Source organism: Myripristis murdjan, chromosome 16, assembly GCF_902150065.1.
Source record: "Myripristis murdjan chromosome 16, fMyrMur1.1, whole genome shotgun sequence".
Lineage (NCBI taxonomy): Eukaryota > Metazoa > Chordata > Actinopteri > Holocentriformes > Holocentridae > Myripristis > Myripristis murdjan.
In genome coordinates this window covers 13,167,116-13,190,000 of record NC_043995.1, presented here as the reverse complement: position 1 = coordinate 13,190,000, position 22,885 = coordinate 13,167,116, and the positions used below count along the sequence as shown (strand labels likewise).

Here is a 22,885-nt window from a genome sequence, read left to right as displayed (position 1 = left end):
GTTGGGTCTCCCTTCTGAATAAAGGAATTTACATTTTCACACTCAAGAGTGCCTCGGGATCTCCCTCCGTGACTGCAGCAAACTTTACAGCTTGACAGTCAGTTCTCTTCTATACCGTACTACCCCTAATTTTTACTTTTTTTGTCATAACAAATTGATACATTGTTGATTTTATGATTGTCATCCATAGTAAAGTGCTTTATAAACATGGTCATGCCAATAGACCCTTTTCACAGCAGCCATTTTGACAGGATATAGCAGAGTAAACCCAGGTGTTACAACTGACATTAATTTAGATTCTGCTCCATCCAGGTCTAACAGAGCCAGGCTCCTGCTGTTGTTCATGCTGACTCACTGGAAAGACTCTGCTACACTGAAACAGAGCAGAACCTTAATTAATGTCATTAGTAAACCTCTGTTTACCTGCTATTTCATGTAAAAGTGGCTCCTGTGAGAAAGGTCTATACAGCCTCCTTGAACTGAATTGAAGAAAATTGAATTGAACTGAACTGAATTGCTGTTGTAGTTAGACGTAGTAGCTGTAGTTGTAGTAATAGTATGAGTATAATGATATAAATACCACTATTATAATAAAGACATTACTTGTTTACACTACAAACTAAAAAGGCTGTAACCCGCTGTCCCCAAACTGTCCCCTTTTTAAACTTGCAGCTCAATCTTCTTCTCCCTGGAATAAGAGTCCTCTCTCTTTTGTAACACAGAGTTATGTAACAGGCCAAATCCTCTCCATTCATTCAGATGCATTACGCACACTAAAAGGGCAGCGGCAGTAGTGCGGAGCAGGAAGGAACCCTGCAGTGGAATATACACACACACACACACACAAACACAAAGTACACTCAGGTGCACACACACACGCGCACACACACACACACACACACACACACTACCTCTCATGGGAAATTTTCCAACTCGCAGCTGAGCTCTAAAATGGCCCTGAGGAAAAACACTGCCAAAATAACTCCTGAACTTAATCTTGACGAATAAGCTGAAGAATAAAAACCAGAAACTCTGCACAGAGGCAAAACATTTGGAGTGGACCTGAAATGTGCGACTTGAAAAGGAAAATAAATAGGGCATCCGTGATGAAAGAGACATATTACCAGCTCATACTCGTCTTCCCAAAGTTGCAATTCAGGCTTTCCCTCCAAGTACAAAGCAGTGGGCATATTACAGTATAACAGTGGAAAAAATTGACATGTACTTGTAGCCTTTATCCTGCAATATCTCTAACTCAAACATAACAGCAATATCTCCTGATGATAAATACTGAGTCATACACAGAGAAACGATTTGTGGATGAAAAAAAGGCTCCCATTCACACAAATTATGGCATACATGTCCCTTGCTGACTCCAGATTATTGGGGAAAAGGAATGGAGATTGACAGTGTAACAACAGCAAATGGCACAGCAGCGCCAAACTCAAAGAAACGTTAATCCTTCATGGTATGCAGACAGGATGAAAACATATTACATCACAGACAGACCCTGCTAAGCACAGGGCCTGGCTGAGGTGCTGCGTGAAGGCATGTTAGGTGTGGGAACCTGAGCCCAGTGATTTTGGCAGGATAAGAATCAGCATGTTTCTAATACTGTCATCTCTGTCTGACATGCAGTACACACTGTGGCCTACTTTAACTTGCCACCAGGGTGTGACAGCCTCGTCTGTCATCTACAGGCCGCACGGCTGTCTCTGTGAACTAGGACATTACAGACAAGGTGCTGGCATGCTGATTTGGCAGTTATCTATGCTAAAGGTTCAGCTGAAGTGTTTTTAGAAGGCCAGTGCAAATATGAACAGGGTTGCATGGAGTTTTCAATAGCTTTTCATGCCAAAAAAGTAAAAAGCAGGGTGTCGCCAAATTCAACATCAAGTCAGATATCTAGGTCCTGATGAAAATAATGCAAAAAGCCGCTCTAGATGTCTGAAGTCTCATTTTGGTGCTATATTTACACTGCCTTTCAGTGTTATCAATGGTGTTCATCACTATTCACCACTAAGGATGAAAATGCTATGATGCCTCTCTGCATTTACAACTGAACAATGGGTGTTGTATCTTCTGTTCATCTGCACGGCGGTGACGTCCCCTGCATTCGTTTTCTTTGATGCATCCACAGTTATTTCCACGGCTGCCTCTCGCTGTCATCTGACTGTGTTTGCTCTGTCACACAGTCAGCATGGCTGTCTGGCTGCTGGCTTCACTTCTCTGTTGACATGCCTGTTACATGCTACCATCTAGGCCTTCCTCAGAGGAACGACAAGCTGTGACTAAAAACAGGCGAGATGACGCAGCGAGACAGGAGCTGGTGTAAATAACTCACATGCATGCCGTGGAATATGGAGGAAGAGATTCACTGTTTTGTTCTGCTGTCATCTTCATTTCAACTTTTTCATACACAAAAGGCCAGAGAAAAACTGATTTTGTAACACCTAATATTCACACAGAGACTATTTTATTTTTGTTGCATAAACCATAGGGCCACTCTATTTTCTACACAATGAGTCACAGCCTTTACAGTAAATACCATTTTTCCTACTCTTTAGCCTTGGTTAGCAGAAACAGTATCACCTTTTAAATAGCTTCTTGACACATAATTTTCATCCAATTATTTTTACTATGTATGTTTTATTCCTAGCTTTATCTTCCTGTCTTACACTGTTTATATTTGCTTTGATTTATTTTGAGTATGACTATGTAAAACTCACAATGGAAAATTACAGAAATTATGGTAACTTTACTGGGGCCTTCAATTTCAATATAGCAATTTTAACATATTAGAGCATATAATCATACATGGTATAGGTGGGGAAATTACGTAAATGAGTAAAAAATGAATAGAGTCTATAGCTTCATATTCATATCTTTAACATTGTCAGATGAATGTTTTGCTTTCACCATAGGCAGCAACAGCTACACAAACCCTAGTAAATATTGCCAGTGATACCCACAGCAGGTGAGACATAAGTTGATTACTGGGGCATAAGGAGCATGTAAGGTCACAGTGCTAAATCTCCTGAAGTGCCTTAGCACGACCTTCCTCCACATGTTTACAGCAGAGAGCCTGTCTAATGTATTAATCTAGTTTATTCCCTGTGAAGGTCAGCTATCCTTCTGTAAACTCACATTCCCTGTGCAGCAGGTTGAAAAATTAGATTATGAAGCACAAGTTTATACTTTCACTGTGGCTAATAAGCCATTTTATCAATACCTTTATTGTGTCACTGAGAAAAGCGCCAGTATCATGGCTTACACTGCAATGAGTGCATCTCAAATGAGAGCCAGAGACATGATGACGATGATCAGGACCCACCTCTTTGGCACTCTTGATCTTTTCCAGGAAAGTGTGTAGCTCCCTGGTTTCTGTATACAGAGCCCGGCACACTGCTTGGTAGTGACTAGGAGCATCTGACAGGCTTGGTAGGTGGCTCGTACAGAGCTGCAAAGGAGAGAGAGAAGTAGGGAGAAAAAGATGTCAGTAGACAGTTTGTGAGGCAGCATTTTCTACACAACATATCAGAAGTGCCATGCCATGTGTTCCCTGTCTTTTTTTCAAACAGAAAATAGTCCAATGTCCCCTAAATCCCATATTCCCTCAAAGACATAGTTTGATGTTCACTAAATAACAAATTCAGTGGTCATGGTGAAGTTCAACTTCCAAAGTTGGCATTAGCATTAGCATGTACAGCATGTGCCACATACATAACATTAGGCAACATTATGCAACATCAGCAACACACACAGCCCTACATAAAAAGAAGAATAATGTCTATAATGTCTGGTATATTAACAAGGAGAGAAAAGCCTGATGGGTTGATGGATTACTTTTGTTTGTCCTTGCATTTCTGTTGTCACCCTAATACCATGTGTGAGTAATTAGAAATCAGGATAGATAGATAGATAGATAGATAGATAGATAGATAGATGATTAAGCAGACAGACTAGTGAATGGATAAGTGGACATCCTGACTGACAGTGCAGTTATAAAAAGCTGCAAGATGATGGCATGAGGTGCTGAAGATTAATCACTTCTAGGTGCAGCCAAAGAATTTCAAAAATATTATTCCTGTGAAAGTGCTGCAGTGGTTTCTTTTTGTCATTAAAAAAATGCATCATCATCATTTTACTTGAAAAGTTACTTGCACGAAAGCAACAACAGTATTTTTCTCAGGTATATACTGTATATTTGGTGTTATCTGCATCCAGTCACTTGTCGTCTGAGCCTCCATGACAGCACCAGCTGCTGCTGAAGGGTGAATGGTGACATAATTGCAGAGCATTTACAACAGAGCTCAGGGGTATTGCTCACAAGTAAAACAACAGACATTTGTCAACAACTGTATCAACTGTTGCACTCAATCCACAGTGCCAGGATGCCTGAGGATGGCCACTGGAGGGGCCTGGACAGCCCTGCTGCTGTGTACACACACACACACACACACACACAGACACACACACACACACACACACACACAGGGGTGACAGAAAGCACTCTTGTCTCCCTCAGATGAACACAGTCCTCCCTGGCACCCTCTTGACATCCAGTTGTCCAGACTCAGCATTCCAATTAAAGCAAATTTCCCTAAACCCAGAAAATAGCCGACAACCCTCTCTCAATAAGCTTCATCTTACCTCCGTTTTACCAATTTCAACAATAAGAGAATGTTTCTCTCTGAAAAATATCATGTGTCGAAGATGAAAGACAAGCCTGTGAGGAGTTATGGGGATTGTTTCAGGACTCGGTTATTTTTACACAAACATAAAAATGCATCGTTTAATTGAATAACTCAGACACAAAATTCTTCACGGCAAATCAAATAGAAATGAATACAGAGGAACAAAGGCAAATGAGAGCGACGGGCACAGAGAGAAAGGCTACCCCGTCGAACAGAATACAGTGTCATCTACAGTGTGTCAGCTAGAGGTACAACCGCAGGAGAGGAACATCTAGTAAATACAAAGAGCAAAAGATGGAGAGGAGAGAAAAACATAGACAGCGGTCTAAACAGACAGCTAACTTTAGCCATCAGGCCGGCTGGACTGCCACACCGCTCAGAGGTGTCTCGTTGGAGAGCTGATTCTGTCCCCCAAGCCTTGACTGTGTGTGTGTGTGTGTGTGTGTGTGTGACTGGGTACATGGCCATTATGTAAAAAGTACCAGGCCGTCTGCTCTGTTGGATGACAGAGATACACAGCTCCCAGGGAGGATGAGTCTGGCCTGCCAGCCTGCACTGTGGCAGTAATCTGTGTGTGTGCGTGTGTGTGTGTGTGTGTGCGTGCGTGCGTGCATGTGTGTGTGTGTGTGTGTGTGTGTGTGAGGCCACAGTCCACATTTTTCAATCCATGGACACCAACACATTCAGCCTCTTTACAGACTGAGTGATAAAGGATATCTCTTTTTATTATCATTGTTATTTTTTAAATTATTCATTATTTTAAAGAAAGTGACTTTCTGGAGAGGAGAGTGTGACTTTCTAGTTTCTAGTTTTTAAAGTGGGGGCTGTGTGCTCGAAAATGAAAATGTCTAAAACAAAAATGTCTACTGGAGTGAAACCTAAATGTGTTGCCGATGCACAAAACTTCCTTTTTCCCCCCTGTATTACTATTACTATTACAAAATATTTAAAAACTGCGATTTTGGCCAATGAGGATGCAACTTTTTTGGTTGCAAAATACAGGCACTAGTTTAAAAAATAAAACAAAATTAGTAATTAGAAATAAGCATTACATTTTTTTTTTTTTTAACTTTAAAAATGTGAGGATTCACACTTGAATCTTCTTGAATCTTCATCAGCCAAAGTAGTGATTTTTACATATTTGCTCATAGAAATAAGAGTTAAAATGTTGATCATTACAAATACGGCATTTAGTATATGGTTTAAGTGGTTGATTGCTGATTCAGTGTACTGGGATACAGTATTGTGCCAAATACTAACAGCAATGATGTGTGACATTTTCATGTGAATGAACATCCATTTTGCTGCTCTGTATCTCCGACTGATGTAACACAACAGTGATTCAACCTGCACCCCGTTCAAGAAAGGTTTTACATTTGCTGCTCTAAACTCTCGGTGTCTGGTGGGTCTTTAACAGGAAGAATCCTCTGGCACACAGGAACTAATGTGTTTTACATTTCCAGCAGCAGCTTGTTTGGAAGGTCTGGCTGCATGAGCAGAGAGAGACTGAACAGACAAAGAAAAGAGCACCACCTACACAAACTCAAACTCCATCAACAGAAAATCCAGTTATAGTACCGCCTACACCATTTGACAAGTGAAAAAAAATCTCTCTGATTACCCATTTAAATATCATTTAAAAAATCATTTGCAACACACCAATACACAGATTTTTTTCCATAATGAGCCAACATTTTATACAGTCAGCTTGTTACCTTGAGGATATCTCTGTAGCCACGAACACTGCACACTTTGTCAGGTTCATCCTCCTCCTCTTCCTCGGTGGCCTCGTAACCTTCGTCGGGACAGGCGTCCTTCTCGGTCTCGGCCATGTTGGTCATGAGGGCGATGAGCTGCTCCAGAGGAGGGCTGAGCTCCCGCTCCTCGTTCTCCTTCAGCCCGTAGTCCAGAGCCTTGTAGATCATGATGCCCAGGGACTCAATCACCTGGAGGAGCACAAGAGAAAATACAGACTGTGAGCCCAGAAATACACACCCTGACCTGCAGGAATACACACAATCTGATGCTAACAATTCACATTTGCAAGTACAGACTCATTTCCATGCAGTTTATTGGTTTCCTCCATCTATAAGTCTGATAATGTGGAAAGCATTAGTGTATATTTTCATGCCCGGATTTTTTCTGTATTTGTTCTACCACTATCTGAATAGAAACCAACACACATTTGCAAATCCACTTAAACACTAAATTTACCAGGGAAGATCCTTTATTACCTTGCTCACAGTATGTTCAGTTTGTTGTTGTCTAAAGTGTTTCATGTCATTACTGGTGCTACAACTACAGACTACTCAGTTTCAAACATTTATAGAAAATGATAAGTGATGTATCATTGCTATTTAATTTATGATTAATTAAGCTTATTTTAAAGATAATCCTTTGAAAGAAAAATTCTGTGTAAAGATGATAAATAAATTCTTTCTTAAATTGCAAACATATTTTGTTATAAATCTAAAAGTCGTACTTTAAGAAATATCGAGTATGGCATGAAATTCTTAGGAATGAAACAACTGTTAAATGCTTTTCACTTTTCAGGGTATTTCATTTATAAATGCCAAAAAAGAAAACAAACAAACAATACCGCTTACACTTAATGAAGGATTTTTAGGTCACCACTATTGATTTTATATGTTGTTTAAATGTTAATCCGCTGAGCAATAAAAACAAACATAGATCCACTTCTGTGCACCAAGCCTGAGCTGAACAGCTGTAATATGGTGAACACATGGCACAACCACTGAGAGAGAAGCCCCCCTTAGCTATTCATACACACACACACATACACACACACCATCACCATATCATACATGCCCTTGTGCAGACACAGCCCATCCTTTAAAGATGAAAGGGGGAGGAGACAATGGATACAACACAAATAATCTGCCGTTTGTTCCCTGGTCAAGCGTACATGATGCTCTCTGAGAGCATAAGTGCTGGAACTGTGTCAAAAGGGTATTTACCCACAGAGTCACAGAAATCATTGGAGCATTTATCTCTTGAAGATGAAAGAACGGAAGATTATTAATTTGCCAGCGTGCTGCAAGTAATTAATGTCATACACTGATATAACTCTAATGGTCATAACCCAATTACATACTTGTTTGTGCAGGATTAAGTCCATATTTTGAGGATGGAAGCATCTGAATTTATTGGCTTGGATCTACATCAGTAATTTAACAGAAGCAAATGTGCTCAGTTGTATTTTACCCTAAAAGTTCAACAAAATGACTGTAACTGTAACTAAGAGTCGTCTGGCATTTCAACCGTTCGTCATCATGGCATACATAATGACAAGCATATTTGTGAAGATTTAACTTCTCTCTGTAGGATCTGTAATCATAACGACATAATGATGCACACGTTAATGCAGAATCAGCCTATCTTTTCATGATGGAAAAGTCAAAAGATCTTCAAAAGCAGAAAATCTGCATACCTAAAGCAATTACTGAGCTTTTTTGCTCGGTGTCAGTGCAGTTTTGCTTTCTGAGAAATCCACAAACATAAAGATATCTATCCCTAAAATATTATCTAATCATAATAATGACACAATTGTACACAGCACAGATTTAAAGATGGCTGTATAAAGCATTTTCTGTGTAATTTGTTTAATTGTCAATTCTTTTGGGATGCTTTCTCTAAACAGAAATGCTCTACGTGTGTGTAGAAGATAAATATCTGTAGACTGATCCACTTTTCGACTGTGGTACAGAGACTGATGCTTGCAGGTCGGGAGGTGCTGCATTTGCTTCTAAGTGCTCAAACTGCCCTGGAAATGGAGAGTCACAGTGTATAAAGCCAGCAAATGCCAAGGCCAAGACAAAAGAAAAGACTGGGAAATCACACAGGGGATTATTCTGCAGCCCTGAACACTGAGAAAAGACCGAGAGGGGGGTGAGAGCATGAAACCAAGTGTGGTTTCTGTGAGAAAGAGGGAGGATAAGTGAATGAGGCCATCAGAGGAAAGAGGGAGGGAAAAAAGTGGACCAGAGGCAGAGAAAGAGGAAAAGGAGATGCAATGAATGAGAAGAGAGTCATTAGATGGCCAAGAGAGGTCAAGGAGGGTGGAGACAGGTGACAGATCAAGAGAAACACAGTGATTAGCGGTGGTGGGGGTGATGTGGGGGGTGGCGGACATGAAGATCAAGGATAAAATCAATGGAAATCCATGGAGGGAGGAGTCATATGACAGATCTGTCCTCTTCTCTTCATCACCGTGGCTCAGAGCCGAGTTTCCTCTGGGGGAATCGCTGCAGCCAAGCTGAATGAGACCTCTTTGTCTGAGCTCCACCCAGATCCACACCCATTGATATATGACACCGCAGAGGCAGCCAAGGCACACACACACGCGCACACACACACACACACACACACACACACACACACACACACACACACACATACACAAACACCTGTACATGTGAACATATCCCTGCAGGAAGCTGCTATAACCTGAGGCCACCACCCGCAGCACACAGTAGAAGGTATGAGGAAATCAGAGATCTATTAAAGACCTGCCCAGTAGATTGTGCTTTTCATGTGAAGTATGTGGATTTTCAGGCTTCTCATCTTGCTAAGATTATCTCTGAGCTGGACACACCTTCAAAAATTCATTTGAAACTAAAATAGTGAAGGTTAAAAATCTGTCACAGGAGATAAAGTCGATGGAAAAGGAAGATAGATTTGATCGCTTCTTTTAAAACTCTGCAACTGAAACCAAGGAGGCGTTGCATCATTTGAGACTCCTCCCTTGGTCACGCGTACTTCAACCCCCCACATTTAACGTTATTTGTATTTTCCATAGCCATCAACCCCCTGATTTTACCTTAAATTCTCCCTTAAGTGTCTTTTTTTTTTTTTTCTTATTGTGCAATAATGTCACATAAATACTGTGTATGTGCTGGTTGCAGCTTCCTTGCAGCTACATCACACTTCCAGTGTGAAATATTAGAGTGAAATATTCAGAGCCAAGATGCCATTATTTTATGGCTGCAGCATCACATCGACTAGAAAATATGTAGATGTGTTGTGCATCATTTTATACACATTTCCCTGTAATTAATATTTGGCATCTTTGGGAACCTCCGTGAGAATTTAGAGTTAAATTATGTGAGTCTGTACAGATCTATGTCTCACACCAGCAAGGCATGCACACTTAAAAAAGGGGAAACATCAGTTGTAAATTTTATAAAATCAGAACGATGTATTGTTAATAAAAGTGCTTTTACTCCTTATGCACTAAGCTTAATCCGAATCCAATGACTTGTTTTTTTCAGTGCCTGGAAGAGAATCTTTTCTTTGTTGCAACTGTCATTCCGGTCCAGCCTAAGCATAACTAAAGTGCTTGATGGAGTCATTTTTCCTCACAAATAATTAACTGTAAACTGTGACTCATTCTGGGCAAACCAGAACTGTCCACATGACTCCATGAGGGCTCCAAAGTCTGACGCTCTCAAACATAACAGTTCACTAACACAACCATGTCTCCAATCCAGTTTAAAATCCCCCCCCCTACACACACACACCCCAAACTGGCTCCCGGGCTTCCAGGCAACTTTTCGACATGATGGGTTGGAGGAGAGGAAGGGGTGGGGATGAAAGAAGAAGGAGAAGAGAGAGAGAGGCTGGGAGGAGGAGGAAGATGTCAGCCAAGGGAGATTTGACTGTGCAGCGAAGTGCAGCAATGGCCATCATCACAGAGCAGAGCAACATCAAACAGCTCGGCTAAGATTTCGGCATTCCTGTCACGAACCAGGAGAGAGGAGGAGAGCTGAACGTAAGGCAAACCGCCTAGAAAAACGGCCTTCGCTTTTGTCCAGAAATCAAACATGTAAACTCCTTTCTTAATACAGAGTACGACTCTTACGATTCTTGAGGTGAGGCAATTGTTATGATAGTGGATGTCAAAGTCAAGCATCATATTCATGTTCTTTTCCACTGTCTACGCTTCATATGTATGATATGTTCTCATGCAGTATAAAGTAATCGACTTATTTTATTTCCCAAGCCATACATGTTTCTTATTGCCAATATGGAGTCAGTAAACATTGTGAGGCAGCAGATAAATATGCCATGATGCTGCTGCTTCCACAGTTATACGCCTGCCGGCAGTGAATTCTTATTCAGTTACATACAAAGACTGCACTCTTTCTTTCTGCATCAGGCCTCTTACTCCTGGAGGCAAAACACCACCCATTCATTTTGTTTACCATTAGCAACCATCAAAACCCAGCACCTATACTGTCTACTGTTATGTTAGTGTCTTTTTTTTTTTTTTTTTACCTAACCAGATCAAATTAGTGTTTACCTTATTCATGAAGGCGTACTTGAATGTTATGTCAAGGTGTCAGTTTCTGGGTGATGTCAGGTTAGATTTCACGCCTGCTGTCGCCTGTAACTGTAGTACACGACTTCAGGTATAAGCACAGGAATCCAAAAGGATATGATATAACAACAGAGCCTCAGGCTGGTGAGGGTACATGTAACATCTGCCCTAGATTTCAGTGCGTTACATCACAAAATAATGCATTAGGTGAGATGTTTAGGTGCCGCCAAACATTCCCAGTTTATGAGTTACTCTTTGAAAGTAATGCTACCACAATTCCATATTTATTTATTACTTCATGCTCCCCACGCCCAACATTTGCGTATATCAAAGCTCAAATTGAAGCTTGTTTATAGGTGACTTTGCACAACGGTGGCTCCAAATTGCAAGTGTATTAAAAATGTTGACATCAATATCCAGAAATAATACAACATGAGGTCAGTGAACTACATGTAATGTGTGCGATGTTTTGTAAGAAAAGGAACAGGAGAGGCAAAAGATCTAACACTGTTGAGTCCAGCTTTTTAGTCCAGATTAGTCTTTTTATTTTATTTTGTTTTATTTTACAATTTTTTTTTTTTAAAGTCAAGAAGGCAACAAAAAGCCAAAAGTTACACATAAAAAAACATTCACTTACCCAAAAGAAAAGGAAAAAAGTGCAGGCTGATCTATAATATCAAAGTCTGTAGCACAGTACACATCAAGGCAGGTCAGGGTACTTACTTGATCTGTATTCTACTTATATACTTATATCTTATATATATCTTATACTTATATCTCTGAAAACAAGAGCCAGTTTCCTTAAAAAATCAATATTTTTAAATGTATTTAAAGGGAATAATGCTGCCAGATCTAAGTTACTTCACAATTTGCTCCACACCCAAGGTGCCTGGAAACAAAAACGCCATTTTACCAAGCTGTGACTGCACTTTTGGATCTAGTGTTGTATAAAATAAAAGGCTCTTGTAGGTGGAGAAGTCTATCTACCCAACACTACAATTTAATTTGAGTAAATAGGGCAAATTCATATGGACATTGCACACTCTTTTGTGATTCAGCCCCACGGTTTGATTGAACCCGATAAGATGGGTGTATTTTTAGATAAAATTCTTGCCTCGTTAGAGTTTGATGGCAAAACACACGTCAGGAGTGAACCCCCCTGTATGAATCACATGGCGGGCCTTCTGGATTTCACACGATATGAGAGGAAAACAGCCTCCTGAGCCTGAAGTGAGCTTGGACTCGCTCCACGGCTCTCCCAGACAACACTGAGGGAGGTAAGTGAGGATCTCACATGGTCAGGAGGCTGGCGATAAAGAGGACTATGGATCTGGCCATGAGATTTTATGGACATCCACACTTTTTTTTCTCTGGATGTGAAAACAAAGACAACCACTGTTAGAAACTGAGAATGCCTATGAATTCCGCTCGGTGAAAGTTCTCCGAGACAAAGGGCCAGAGCACAGCGACACTAAACTGTTGACTGACTGCTAACTGAAATCTATCAGATCTGGGTTACTGTCTGCAAATGAAACAGCCCTCCATCTATCAGCAACAGCCAACACCTTGGCAAAGAATTACTAGAATCAGCACAAACTGGTTAGAATTAAAGGACTGCAGGAACTAATGTGGGGATTTCTGACATTTATACTTCCTCATTAGTGGAGGCTGCAGGAATTAGTTCGCATTAGTGCAAGTAAACAGGAATTCACCTGATTGGAATTTTACAAAAAGGAAAAGGACAACAAATAAATGTTTGGATTGTTTTAATTGTTATACCATTGAATACAACCGGGATCAAGGGCTTCTTGTTTGTCATGCCACAGTTGCTAGTGCAAATCCAAGACAAACTGGGCAGATCTGAGTGGGGAGAATAAAAGGAGACAATCTCCCCTCTCTCAGTAATTCCTGCAAAAATGCCTTTGAGCAAGGCAACTAAGCCCTAGCAGTGACCATCAGCAGAAGACAGCAGCTTCCTAAAACACAGGCCACATCAAACAGATTCCCGCTTGATGTAATAAATAAAATAAATGAATTCTGTTGTGAACTGAGGCCCTAGCTGGACTGTAAAATCTAGTCAGCCCACCTCTTATCCCACTTACATTCATCTCTGGAGGGGAAGCAAATGGCTGGTATGGGTGATCTATGTGTTCAAAACAGGCTTGTACGTCATTGATATTAAGTTAAAAGTATATTCTGAGCATCTTGTAAGAAACACATGCAATATGTGTGTATTTAACATGAAATAAAAACCCCTGTCTTGTTCGGGTCATTTATTAAATAACTTGCTCTCACAAAATCGAACAAATTGAACCATCAAACAAATGTACCACTAATGCCACTGTCTCATAAGACTGACATTGAAGCAATGCTGCAGAGAATCGATCCGCTCAGTTCATAATTGATGACTGAAGCGCTAAGTGTTCGACAGAAAGTGACTGACAGCTAACAAACATGGACAGTAAACTTGCTGAACCTGTTAAGCATTCCCATGGCGATAAGATATAGGCATCATGAGCGCTTCATGATGTGGAAAACAAGTGTGAGTTATGTTATTCCTTCAAACACACATTGTAGAAGAGCAGATTCCTTACGGAGGTCCTTACGCCTGACTATGCTACAACCTCTGACAGTCATATGACTGACCATAGCTGCTTTGGTTCACTGTTCAGCAGACATGCAAGACACATAACTTCAATGAGACACACGTACAGAGTGCAGAGAAAACACTTGAATCAAAGCACATACACTCTATCTCGACCTTGCTTTGCAGTTTCCTTTCATCCTTCTCCTTTTAACTCCCTTCTCTTTTGCTCTTTCTTTCCCTCTGTCAAACACACACAAACATAAACAGCCAGTATCATAAAGTAAACTTGTAAAATTGTCCAAGAAAAAAAAGGCAAGTATTCTACACAAATTTAGTAAAAATGCCCTGCAACAATCTGGCTTGAAATTTCTATTTATGTTAAACAGTAAAAGTGATCATTAATCTTTAATCCCTTTCCAGACTTCAAAGATCCACAACCAGACATTAACAATGCCTCAAGTCTGCACAGTTAAACTTTGACAGAATGCGATGAAGCATAATCCTCGCTCTCTGGGGGGTTACAACCCCATCACGGGACTGGGAAGGTCTAGCATGGCCGTAGGGATCACCAGCAGAGAAAAAAAAAATTTGCCGCTGTTTATGCCCTTAGTAAAGTTAAAAAGAGACAGAGTTGGTGTATTAGGCAGCCAAATGGTTATACTGTCTGTTATACAGCTAAAACTAATCATGGGCTGGGTGATTGCACAAAATCACATGTAAATGTCCATTTGAGGTGAGTTACTGTTACAACAGCTACCTTTAGTCATTTTTGTGCAAAAAAAACACGGCTCTGTAGCATGCTGTGATCATGCTTGGAGCTCAGCTCACCGGCTATGAAAAAGAGAGCATCATCTGACATTCACAACTGCATCATTTGGTAGAGTTCACACAGTTTGAAGTCATGTGTGGATAATGTGTGTCAGCGCATGTACATGTGTGTGCTCCCGTTCTTTCAGCATTCACAAGCTGTGGTATTAGCGATGTTATGCTGAGTGTCTGTGCTGTGGGATTTTATGCCGTCAAGCATCAAGTACCTCAAACGACTTGACAGTAGTTTTGTCAGCCAGTTTCTCATACTCTGTATTGTAAGAACTCATTTCTGCTGCAAAGCTGCTTAGGGCGGATTTGTCTATGCAGTGTCAGGTTCTCCACTACTGCAATGAGCAGTGTGTGTCCATGTGTGTGTGTGTTTGAGCTGCTCACTGCCCATCTGTTATCGCAGCCCTATTACCATGCGATCCATCAATCCACATCCACAGCTTCCACACAACAACCTCGTCACCACTGAGCTGCAAATAGCTCTGACAACATCCAGCCAAACAGTTCAAGCAACACACTTCCAGGTCAATTTCAAACCATTTCTCACCTTTTAATACATCATACACCTTGAGACTGTCTGCTGATTACAGCAACATCAATCAAGATCCCTGCAAACTAAAATCGTCACATCTTGAACATACAGCAGTGTTTATGAAAGGTAAAAGTCAGTATGATAGTTCATTCAGTACTGTAAAGCCTGTTTTTTTTACAGCTGCCATCACGACCATTAACAAGGCACTAATGTTAGCGCAGAGAGAGTCTGTGGAGGCAGTGGGTGGAGGAGACAATTTTACGTGGCTCATTAATTAGGTCTTAAACGTCACCCAGAACAATCATCAAAGAGGAGGCCTTGCTGGGTGACATTTCCACCCCGTCAGTCAGGGAGGCCAGCTGGGAGCACTGGGGCGGAGGATGGAAATGTCTAGTCAAAAGATTCAGGCTGGGAGAAAGAGGCAGGCAATGAAATGGAAGACAGTATATAACGCCTGACAGATAGGCAATAAAAACAAATGACTACAGGAAAAAACAGTCTGCCACATTGAAAATGGTGGATTCTGTTGCCCGCAGTCAATTATCGACACTATTATCAGACATGGTGACCGGGCTGCATGCAGATGTCCCAACACCTGCTTAACAAAGTAAACATTATTTTCCTGTGTTGTTTCTAATCTGTTATATTCTGTTTTTAAAGTATTCCACGCCGGCAAGTGGTTAAGCCCCACTTTATTGTGCGGGTTGTGTTATTATCTCCAACCATGAGGTGAAGGGAGCCCAGCAGGGGGTTACGTGATTCAGTCCACCTGTCTACTCATTCATCAGCAGGATAACTCTGCGTGGCAAACAGGTCCATAACTTGCAAATACATCCATATAACATCATGGAGCGTTGGAGGGATGGTTGGTCATTGGTCAAAGCGGCACTGACCAAAGTTCAACTCTCACTGGCCGAAAGGTGCGTCTCCCATGACAACAGCATTGCCAAGAAGGGACGTGGCTTAGCAAACATAGGGCTGCAAATTCCAATTGTGATTTTGACTCAGGTCAGTACTCTACTGAGTGCCTTCTTGGTGTTTTTTTTTCTCATGTAAACCACTAGAGACGAGTACAGTTGAAACTTGAACAGCAGGTATCACAACACACCAGTGTCAACTCATAGTTTCAGCCACAGCACTACCTCCCATTGGTCACAGCCGAAATAAACTCTGAGAGTGTCCACTTCAGTTTAAATATTTTCTCTGTTATTGTTCACTGGCTTCCTCCATTATTGTAACTAAATCAGTCATATAGCCAACTGTGTGAGAAAAACATTTCAAAAAGCAAGTAATGGCATCATTGTGGTTAAGTCTACCATTATGCAACCATTTCTCCCCCTCATAAACATGTCTCTTGTTGAGTGTTTGGTACCCTTCCAGAAACACGGTGGTTTTCCTACATGGAGTGTATGTGGTTTTGTTAGGTAATCATCAAAAACATTGCTAATGATGTTACACTAGTTACACCCAACGTAATCCCTCTATGTGACCAACATCTCTGTTGTTCTCTCTCTCACCCAGCAACAAAGTAACATACCACCCACAAGAGCTAAACACTGACCAAGGAGCTGTAAACAAAGTGGTGATAAAAAGTGGTATTCTGTCAATCACATAAAATATACTGTCCAAAGCAAAGTGAACAAGATGGTGATAAAATGCAGCTTATGCCTGATGTAGTCTGTTAGTGATGACTTTCCTCCTATAGCGTAAGGTATTATCTGTTATTTCTCCCTCACACCACACACATTACTTTAGCAGTGAGGCACTCGGGGTAAATATTGTCCAAAGTATCTTCACCACACCTATGCAGAGATGATGAAACACAGCAGTGTTACAGTAGAGCTACTCACCTCTGTTGATGTGCAAGCGCTGTATTTACCTGCAGGGAAACAAGAAAGAAACAGACATAAACCTGAATATAAAGCAGCTTACACACAGATATACATGGCTACATGTAGGCCATTGTTCAATTACAGTACATAAATACATGTGACTGAGAGAGCTTAAGCCCACATGTCGATGCTCTAAGTCTTTAAAGCCAAAGGTCATGCATGCATTTTGCTTCAGCTAACAATGGCTTGATATCACTGTGGCGTGAACTGTCTCAGGTTTCAATGTCCAAAAATACCCACAGAAATATTTGAAAAACAGTTTCATGGAGAAGAAACTGAATGAAAAGTGCCCATCACAAATCACTGTCATTCCTTTTTCCTTTTGAAGCTGGGGGGACATAGGCACACATAAACTGGGGGTACAAAAGAAAAGAGCATTCCTCTTAAAGGTGCACTAGACAAGACTGGGGGTTGACTGAGGTGAGGACCGTTTGGACTCAGCTGACAAAAAAAAAAAAAAAAAAAAACAGAAGCACATAATTTATCAGTAAGTCAGGCCAGCGATGATCAAATTTTGTACTTATTCCTCGTTTTTTGCCATTCGAATCTAAAGGGTTCTCATGTCAATGTAATTTTACATGGTGCATGTTTATTTGAGATGCCTTGTATTTGCACCATTTGCTTACATTATTTTCTGATGTCTGTACGACTCACGGGTGGTAAATTCCCTTGAAGTACAAAAGTGGAAAAATCAAAACCGCAAATTGTTTTTTAAGAGGCAGCAAATACGCTCTTCATCCAGAGAAAACTAGACTTTTTTTTTTCCTTTTCCACCCAAAACAAGGCAATAATAAAAAGAAATGTAGAAATGTAGCACACTTTAACATCAGGATATATGATATCTGGGTGATTAAGTCCTTTCATATTCAAACCGTTATCTCAGTGTCACTTGGAGCTACCAAAGAGCAAATTTACCTTCTAGTGCAGCTTTCAAGAGGAAAAAAAAAATGACAGTGCAAGGTGTCTATGATTTTTCCTACAGCTTGTTCTGATTTTGACATTGATATGTTATCACACATGTGCAGGAAAGCCTTTAGCGCAACATCCCTCCCAGCTTACTTATCAGTGATTACATTGTCTCTCCTTCTGTCCTTATCTTACACCCAGCGTCTGAAATTAATTTAAAGGGAAGTCTTCTGTCCGCTACTCCATCATGCAAACCAGGCCAGTTTTAATAAAAGCTGCCCTTCAGTTTTACCACTTGATTAGTAAGAGTAGCATGTGACCAGTAATGACGAAACTCTCCCTGAATCTGGTTGGGAGAAGCCTTGACGCATCAGTGTGCTTCGTTACAAAACGAGGATTTACTTTAGTGTCCCGAGGCCTCACCATCATCGTCATAAACAGCTTTTGCTTCAGTATCATGAACAGTCAGCTAACAGATGACCCTCTGAAACAAACGCCTGCATTGTATTATGGCAGAAAGTAATGCAATATCGCAGCAAGTCTGACGTTATCTCACGACCTTTACTTGCATAAGCTATTTCTAATGCAATATTGCAGTGTGAAGAGCAACAGGTAACAGTATTATGAGTGTATCTGGTAATCTGCACACCTGCCTTGTATTTTTATACACCAGACAAGATGGGGAAAATAATCTAATGTCACTCCCTAAAGATACTACAACACTTGGGGATGATTTTGAAAGCATGAAATGATATCTATTCATCACTGTCTAGCCATGGTAAAAAAAAAAAAAAAAAAACATTCCAAATTGTCCGCTATTGTAGATTACTAAAATTATCCTGCTTTGCTATGATGGATTCTCATAAAAGGCAATAAGTCAGGTGAGCTTAATACACTGCTGAATAAAGGGATGATGAGAGGACATGTGGTTTTGAGTGATGGACACTGATAACAAATCATCCCTGGAATGGAATTTGAAAGAACTCCTACATCCTTTACACTTCTGACTCTTTTTATTTTAATCTAACACTTTTCTGGCTTGAGTTTGCCTGCTTAAGCTTTTGCCTCAGGGAGAGAGAGCCCCTGCTGAGCAGCACAGATAAGTGGAAATTAGAGCAGCAAATTACCCAGAAAACTGAGACTGTTTGCATGGATACACTGATCAAAACATTCTCCCCAAACTGCTTGAGAAACTACTTACGATTTATAAAATGTTAGGGCCATTTTCCTGATATTGAGTTGCAGCGCTTTTGGTACTTTCTACATCTCAGTTGTCTGAAGCTTTAAAAAAAACGAACAAACAAAAAAAAAACTTGTACTTGTACTTCATAGGAATAGTAAGTTTCCCTAATATTTTGACATTCAGTGTGTGATGCAAAATAAGTAGCATGACACTGATAGCATGTACATTTGTAAAATAACATGAAATAATGTATTGACTGCAATACTTGAAGAATGGCACATATAGGAAGCAAATAATCACTCAAATAACCATGTCAAATGTCTTGGTGAGCTGCATCAATTGAGCAAAATATTTCAACTTTTCATTACATGGCCATTACATAAGCAACAGAGGAATAAGAGCAGCCAAAACGGCAACAGTGGACTACAGGAGGCTGCAGTGCTTCAAGCAGTACTGCACAGAAGGTCCACCCTCCCCTTTGGTTGCTTCCATGCTGCTAAAAATAGCCCATTCATTCTGACCATATAGCCAGACAGACCACAAATCGCACCCTTATTATAGCTCTACTTTTCATCTTTGCTCCCAAAAGTTGATTAGATAAAGCCTGCAGTGCATTGTTGAATCCAACTTGTCTCAGCAGGGCTCTGCAGTGTGTGTGTGTGTGTGTGTGTGTGTGTGTGTTGTAGCTGAATAAAGAGCATGTCCATAACAGAATAAAATACAGACATATTAATCAGTCATTTAGACAGTCTGCTCTGGTCTGTGTTGTGTTCAGTGTGTGACAAAACGTGATTACAGTGCACAGGATGCAGACGGCAGGTGATGGATGTGACATGCCTCAGTTTGACAGCACACCTTCATGTGTTTGGTTAAAAATGTGCACTGTTTGTCTCAGGCACACCCATCTATCACTGCTCATTATATGGCATGGCATGCAGCCTCAGAATAGCCTCTGCTTTGAATCCTGGCTGCTCCCGTATAAAGAAAAAACCCTAGTAATCCCATGACAAATGTGAAAGTGGTGCTAGAAAAATACCATAAACACACTATCAGTCCCTACAGGAATATTGTAGCAATGTTATGGTGCTATTACAGGAGACACAAAATATCATAAAGCAAAAATGGTCACTATAAAGTCACTGTTGAGTATGTCAAACACATTATGAACCCCGAAAGGAATATTCCAGGACTATCACAATATATGGCATGCTTTGCTGACATAATGCTCACGGTCTCTTTTTCCAGGGATGAAATAGAGAAAACAGAGGGATCCCAACTGTTTATTTCCAGAGCACCTCATCAATAACAGCCATTAATAACAGGAAGTCAACACTGGCCACGGTCCCTGAGGACACAATAGGTGGACATGAGTCCTTTTCATGCAAAAACTGGCATACATGTATACCTCTCTCTCTCTGTCTCTCTCTCCTTCTCTCTCTCTCTCTCTCTCTCTCTCTCTCTCACACACACACACACACACACACACACACACACACACACACATCTCACCAATCCAGACCATGATATGATCTGTGTGCACACTGCAGCATCTCATCACATGCTTTAATCAGATTAATCTAATGACCACACTGATTTGATATGAAGTAGCCAACAGGCTGTGAGGTTCTCAATAAAAGACGAACATTTAGAAAATTGAGCCTCTCGTTTACCCTGCAAACACTGTAAGAATCACTGGTCACCATGACTATATGAGAGCCACATGGGGTCTCTGGTGGGGGGAGAAGGCATGCATTCCTTTGTTTATCAGCCAGAGGAGCTGAGGACCAGTGAACTCATGTCTAATGGAGCCTTTAAAGATCACAGCTGATGTCCTGCTGCAGATTTTGGAGTGCTCTTAGAGAAATAAGCCTATTTGCCTTTTAACTCAATGAGATGCTGATTCTGACAGGACAGATACTGGAGCTACCTTAAATCTGGGCTAATATTTATTCCGTCAATTATATCAAACAGACACCTGACCCTGTTTACTGTTCCTGTAATATTTCTTTAAGGATGTATATTGTCTGCAGTGCTATAATACTGAGTTTGTATGACCGTATTAAAATCTGTTGAATAATTTATGCTGTACAGAATCAAAATAACATTCCTGTAGGGGCTTATGGTGTTGCTGTGGTATTTGTACTGTGCCCTGTGCCCTTCTGGAATTAACTATAGGATTACCGACTAATTATAGGCAAGATCTTCTTGATGACAATCACTATCTAGTGGGCTACCATTATTTTTAAATGCAAGAGAGGCCCTGCTGGCCTAGATCTATTTAAGCAATAGGCAGAGTCGGTCTTATATAATGGTGTTACCTGCATAGCTCTGATATTGCAACCTAACAGATCCGTCTTTCTGTATTCTCACATCCTCCGGTCCGCCTATCCTTGTCGGATACGCCGCTGCTGACGCTCCGGCGGATCCGGCGGCGGTGGATGTTGAGGCGGAGGCGGAACTCCTCCTGCCCCGGTGTCCCTGAGCCAGCGATCTGCAGCACTGGTAACACACCGCCCATGCCTGCTCCTCATTGATGGGCTGGTTGTAAAGCCTCAGTATCTCCTCCAGAGACAGATCCTCTGCCCCCCCTTCCTCCGTTAAATCCATGGATGTGTGATGCCGCTCATCGCGGTGCGCCGCCGCAGCATCCATCAACTGTCCGTCGTCCGCGCATCGCTGCTCGGCCATCCTTTCATTCTCTCAGCGGCGGAGGCCCGATGTCGAGGGTAGGTCCAGGCCGATATGCGACAGGCAACCTGGAGGCATTGATGCGCTATCCTCCTCCTCCTCCTTCTCTTCTTCCGCCTCCTCCTTCTCTGGCAGCAGCCAGCACCACACTGATGGATGTTTTCCTCCCCGCCTTGCAGTGTTTGTCGTCCAGGCAAAACCAGCAGTCACAAGACGGTGTGTGTTTGCATGGTCGCAGAGCCTGACACATCCCAGCCTCACTCCCACATCACATCTACATCACATGGTCTCTCTCTCTCTCTCTCTCTCTCTCTCTCTCTCTCTCTCTCTCTCTCTCTCTCTCTCTCTCTGACTTAATATATGTATGGAGAGATTGGTTTCTTTCCATCTCTAAGATTCTCTCTTTCTTTCCATCTCTAAGGTTTATTTCCATCTCCAAGAATGTCAGGCATGTATTGTTTTTTTGTTCTTCTTTTCTTTCGATGGAATGTGACAGATCAGGAACACATTTCCCAGTCTCCCGTTTCCTTTTTGCCTTTCTCTTCCTCCCCACTTCACTCGACTTTCTTGTTTTTCCATGTCACTCTTCCCTCTCTACATTTATTTATATATTAGACTGTTTCCCTCTCTCCACATCTTTCTCTTTCTCCACTTCAGTTGCCCTTGCCCTTGCGGAAAATCTGTTCACACATGAATAGAAAACGATATTTTTTCCTTTCTTGTATACTGTATGTTTTCAGGGTTCCTTGACATGGGGAGGTTACTGGATCTTAAGTTAGAAGTGATTTAATTTGCCTTTGAATCAATTGCACCACTCAACATTTTCCTCTAAAAACTCAGGGTGATCATAGACACACAACCATTTGCAGTAAATAGAGGCCAAGGATTAATATAAAAGGGCTCCTTATCTTAGGTCCAAACTCCTTGCTTTTAAACTTAAGTAAGCAGCCAACCAAATCTGAACACTGATTGTTTGGTGACCCCTGCTGTTGTGATGTTAAGCATGTTGAAGTGAAGTATTTTCCTCACAGCTATATGGAGTGCAGTTCCCCCTCTGCTGAAAAAGGAACTTTCATTGAGTCTTCACTGAGAGGTCATCTGCAGACCTATAATGAAACTGCCTATAGGTCTGCAGATGACCATGACTCATCATGGGGTTTCACTGTGGATCAGTCTCTGTCCATCTATGGCCCCCTCACGTCATGTACATTGCACAAGACGTTATGACATGAAACTAACTC

At 41.2% G+C, this 22,885-nt stretch overlaps 1 protein-coding gene across 3 annotated transcripts in view; it reads right to left on the bottom strand.

Annotated features, from left to right (window-relative positions):
• Nucleotides 1-21,842, bottom strand: part of spire1b (spire-type actin nucleation factor 1b) — a 41,669-nt gene extending 19,827 nt beyond the window's left edge. For all 3 annotated transcript variants that reach the window (XM_030072516.1, XM_030072517.1, XM_030072518.1), the window contains exons 1-4: nt 21,275-21,842; nt 16,826-16,854; nt 6,413-6,643; nt 3,335-3,460 (exon numbers count right to left, since the gene is read on the bottom strand). In XM_030072516.1, the coding sequence (XP_029928376.1) occupies nt 3,335-3,460; nt 6,413-6,643; nt 16,826-16,854; nt 21,275-21,644 (756 nt within the window). In that variant the 5' untranslated portion in view covers nt 21,645-21,842. The remainder of the gene's footprint in view (nt 1-3,334; nt 3,461-6,412; nt 6,644-16,825; nt 16,855-21,274) is intronic.
• Between the last annotated feature and the right edge of the window lie 1,043 nt (nt 21,843-22,885).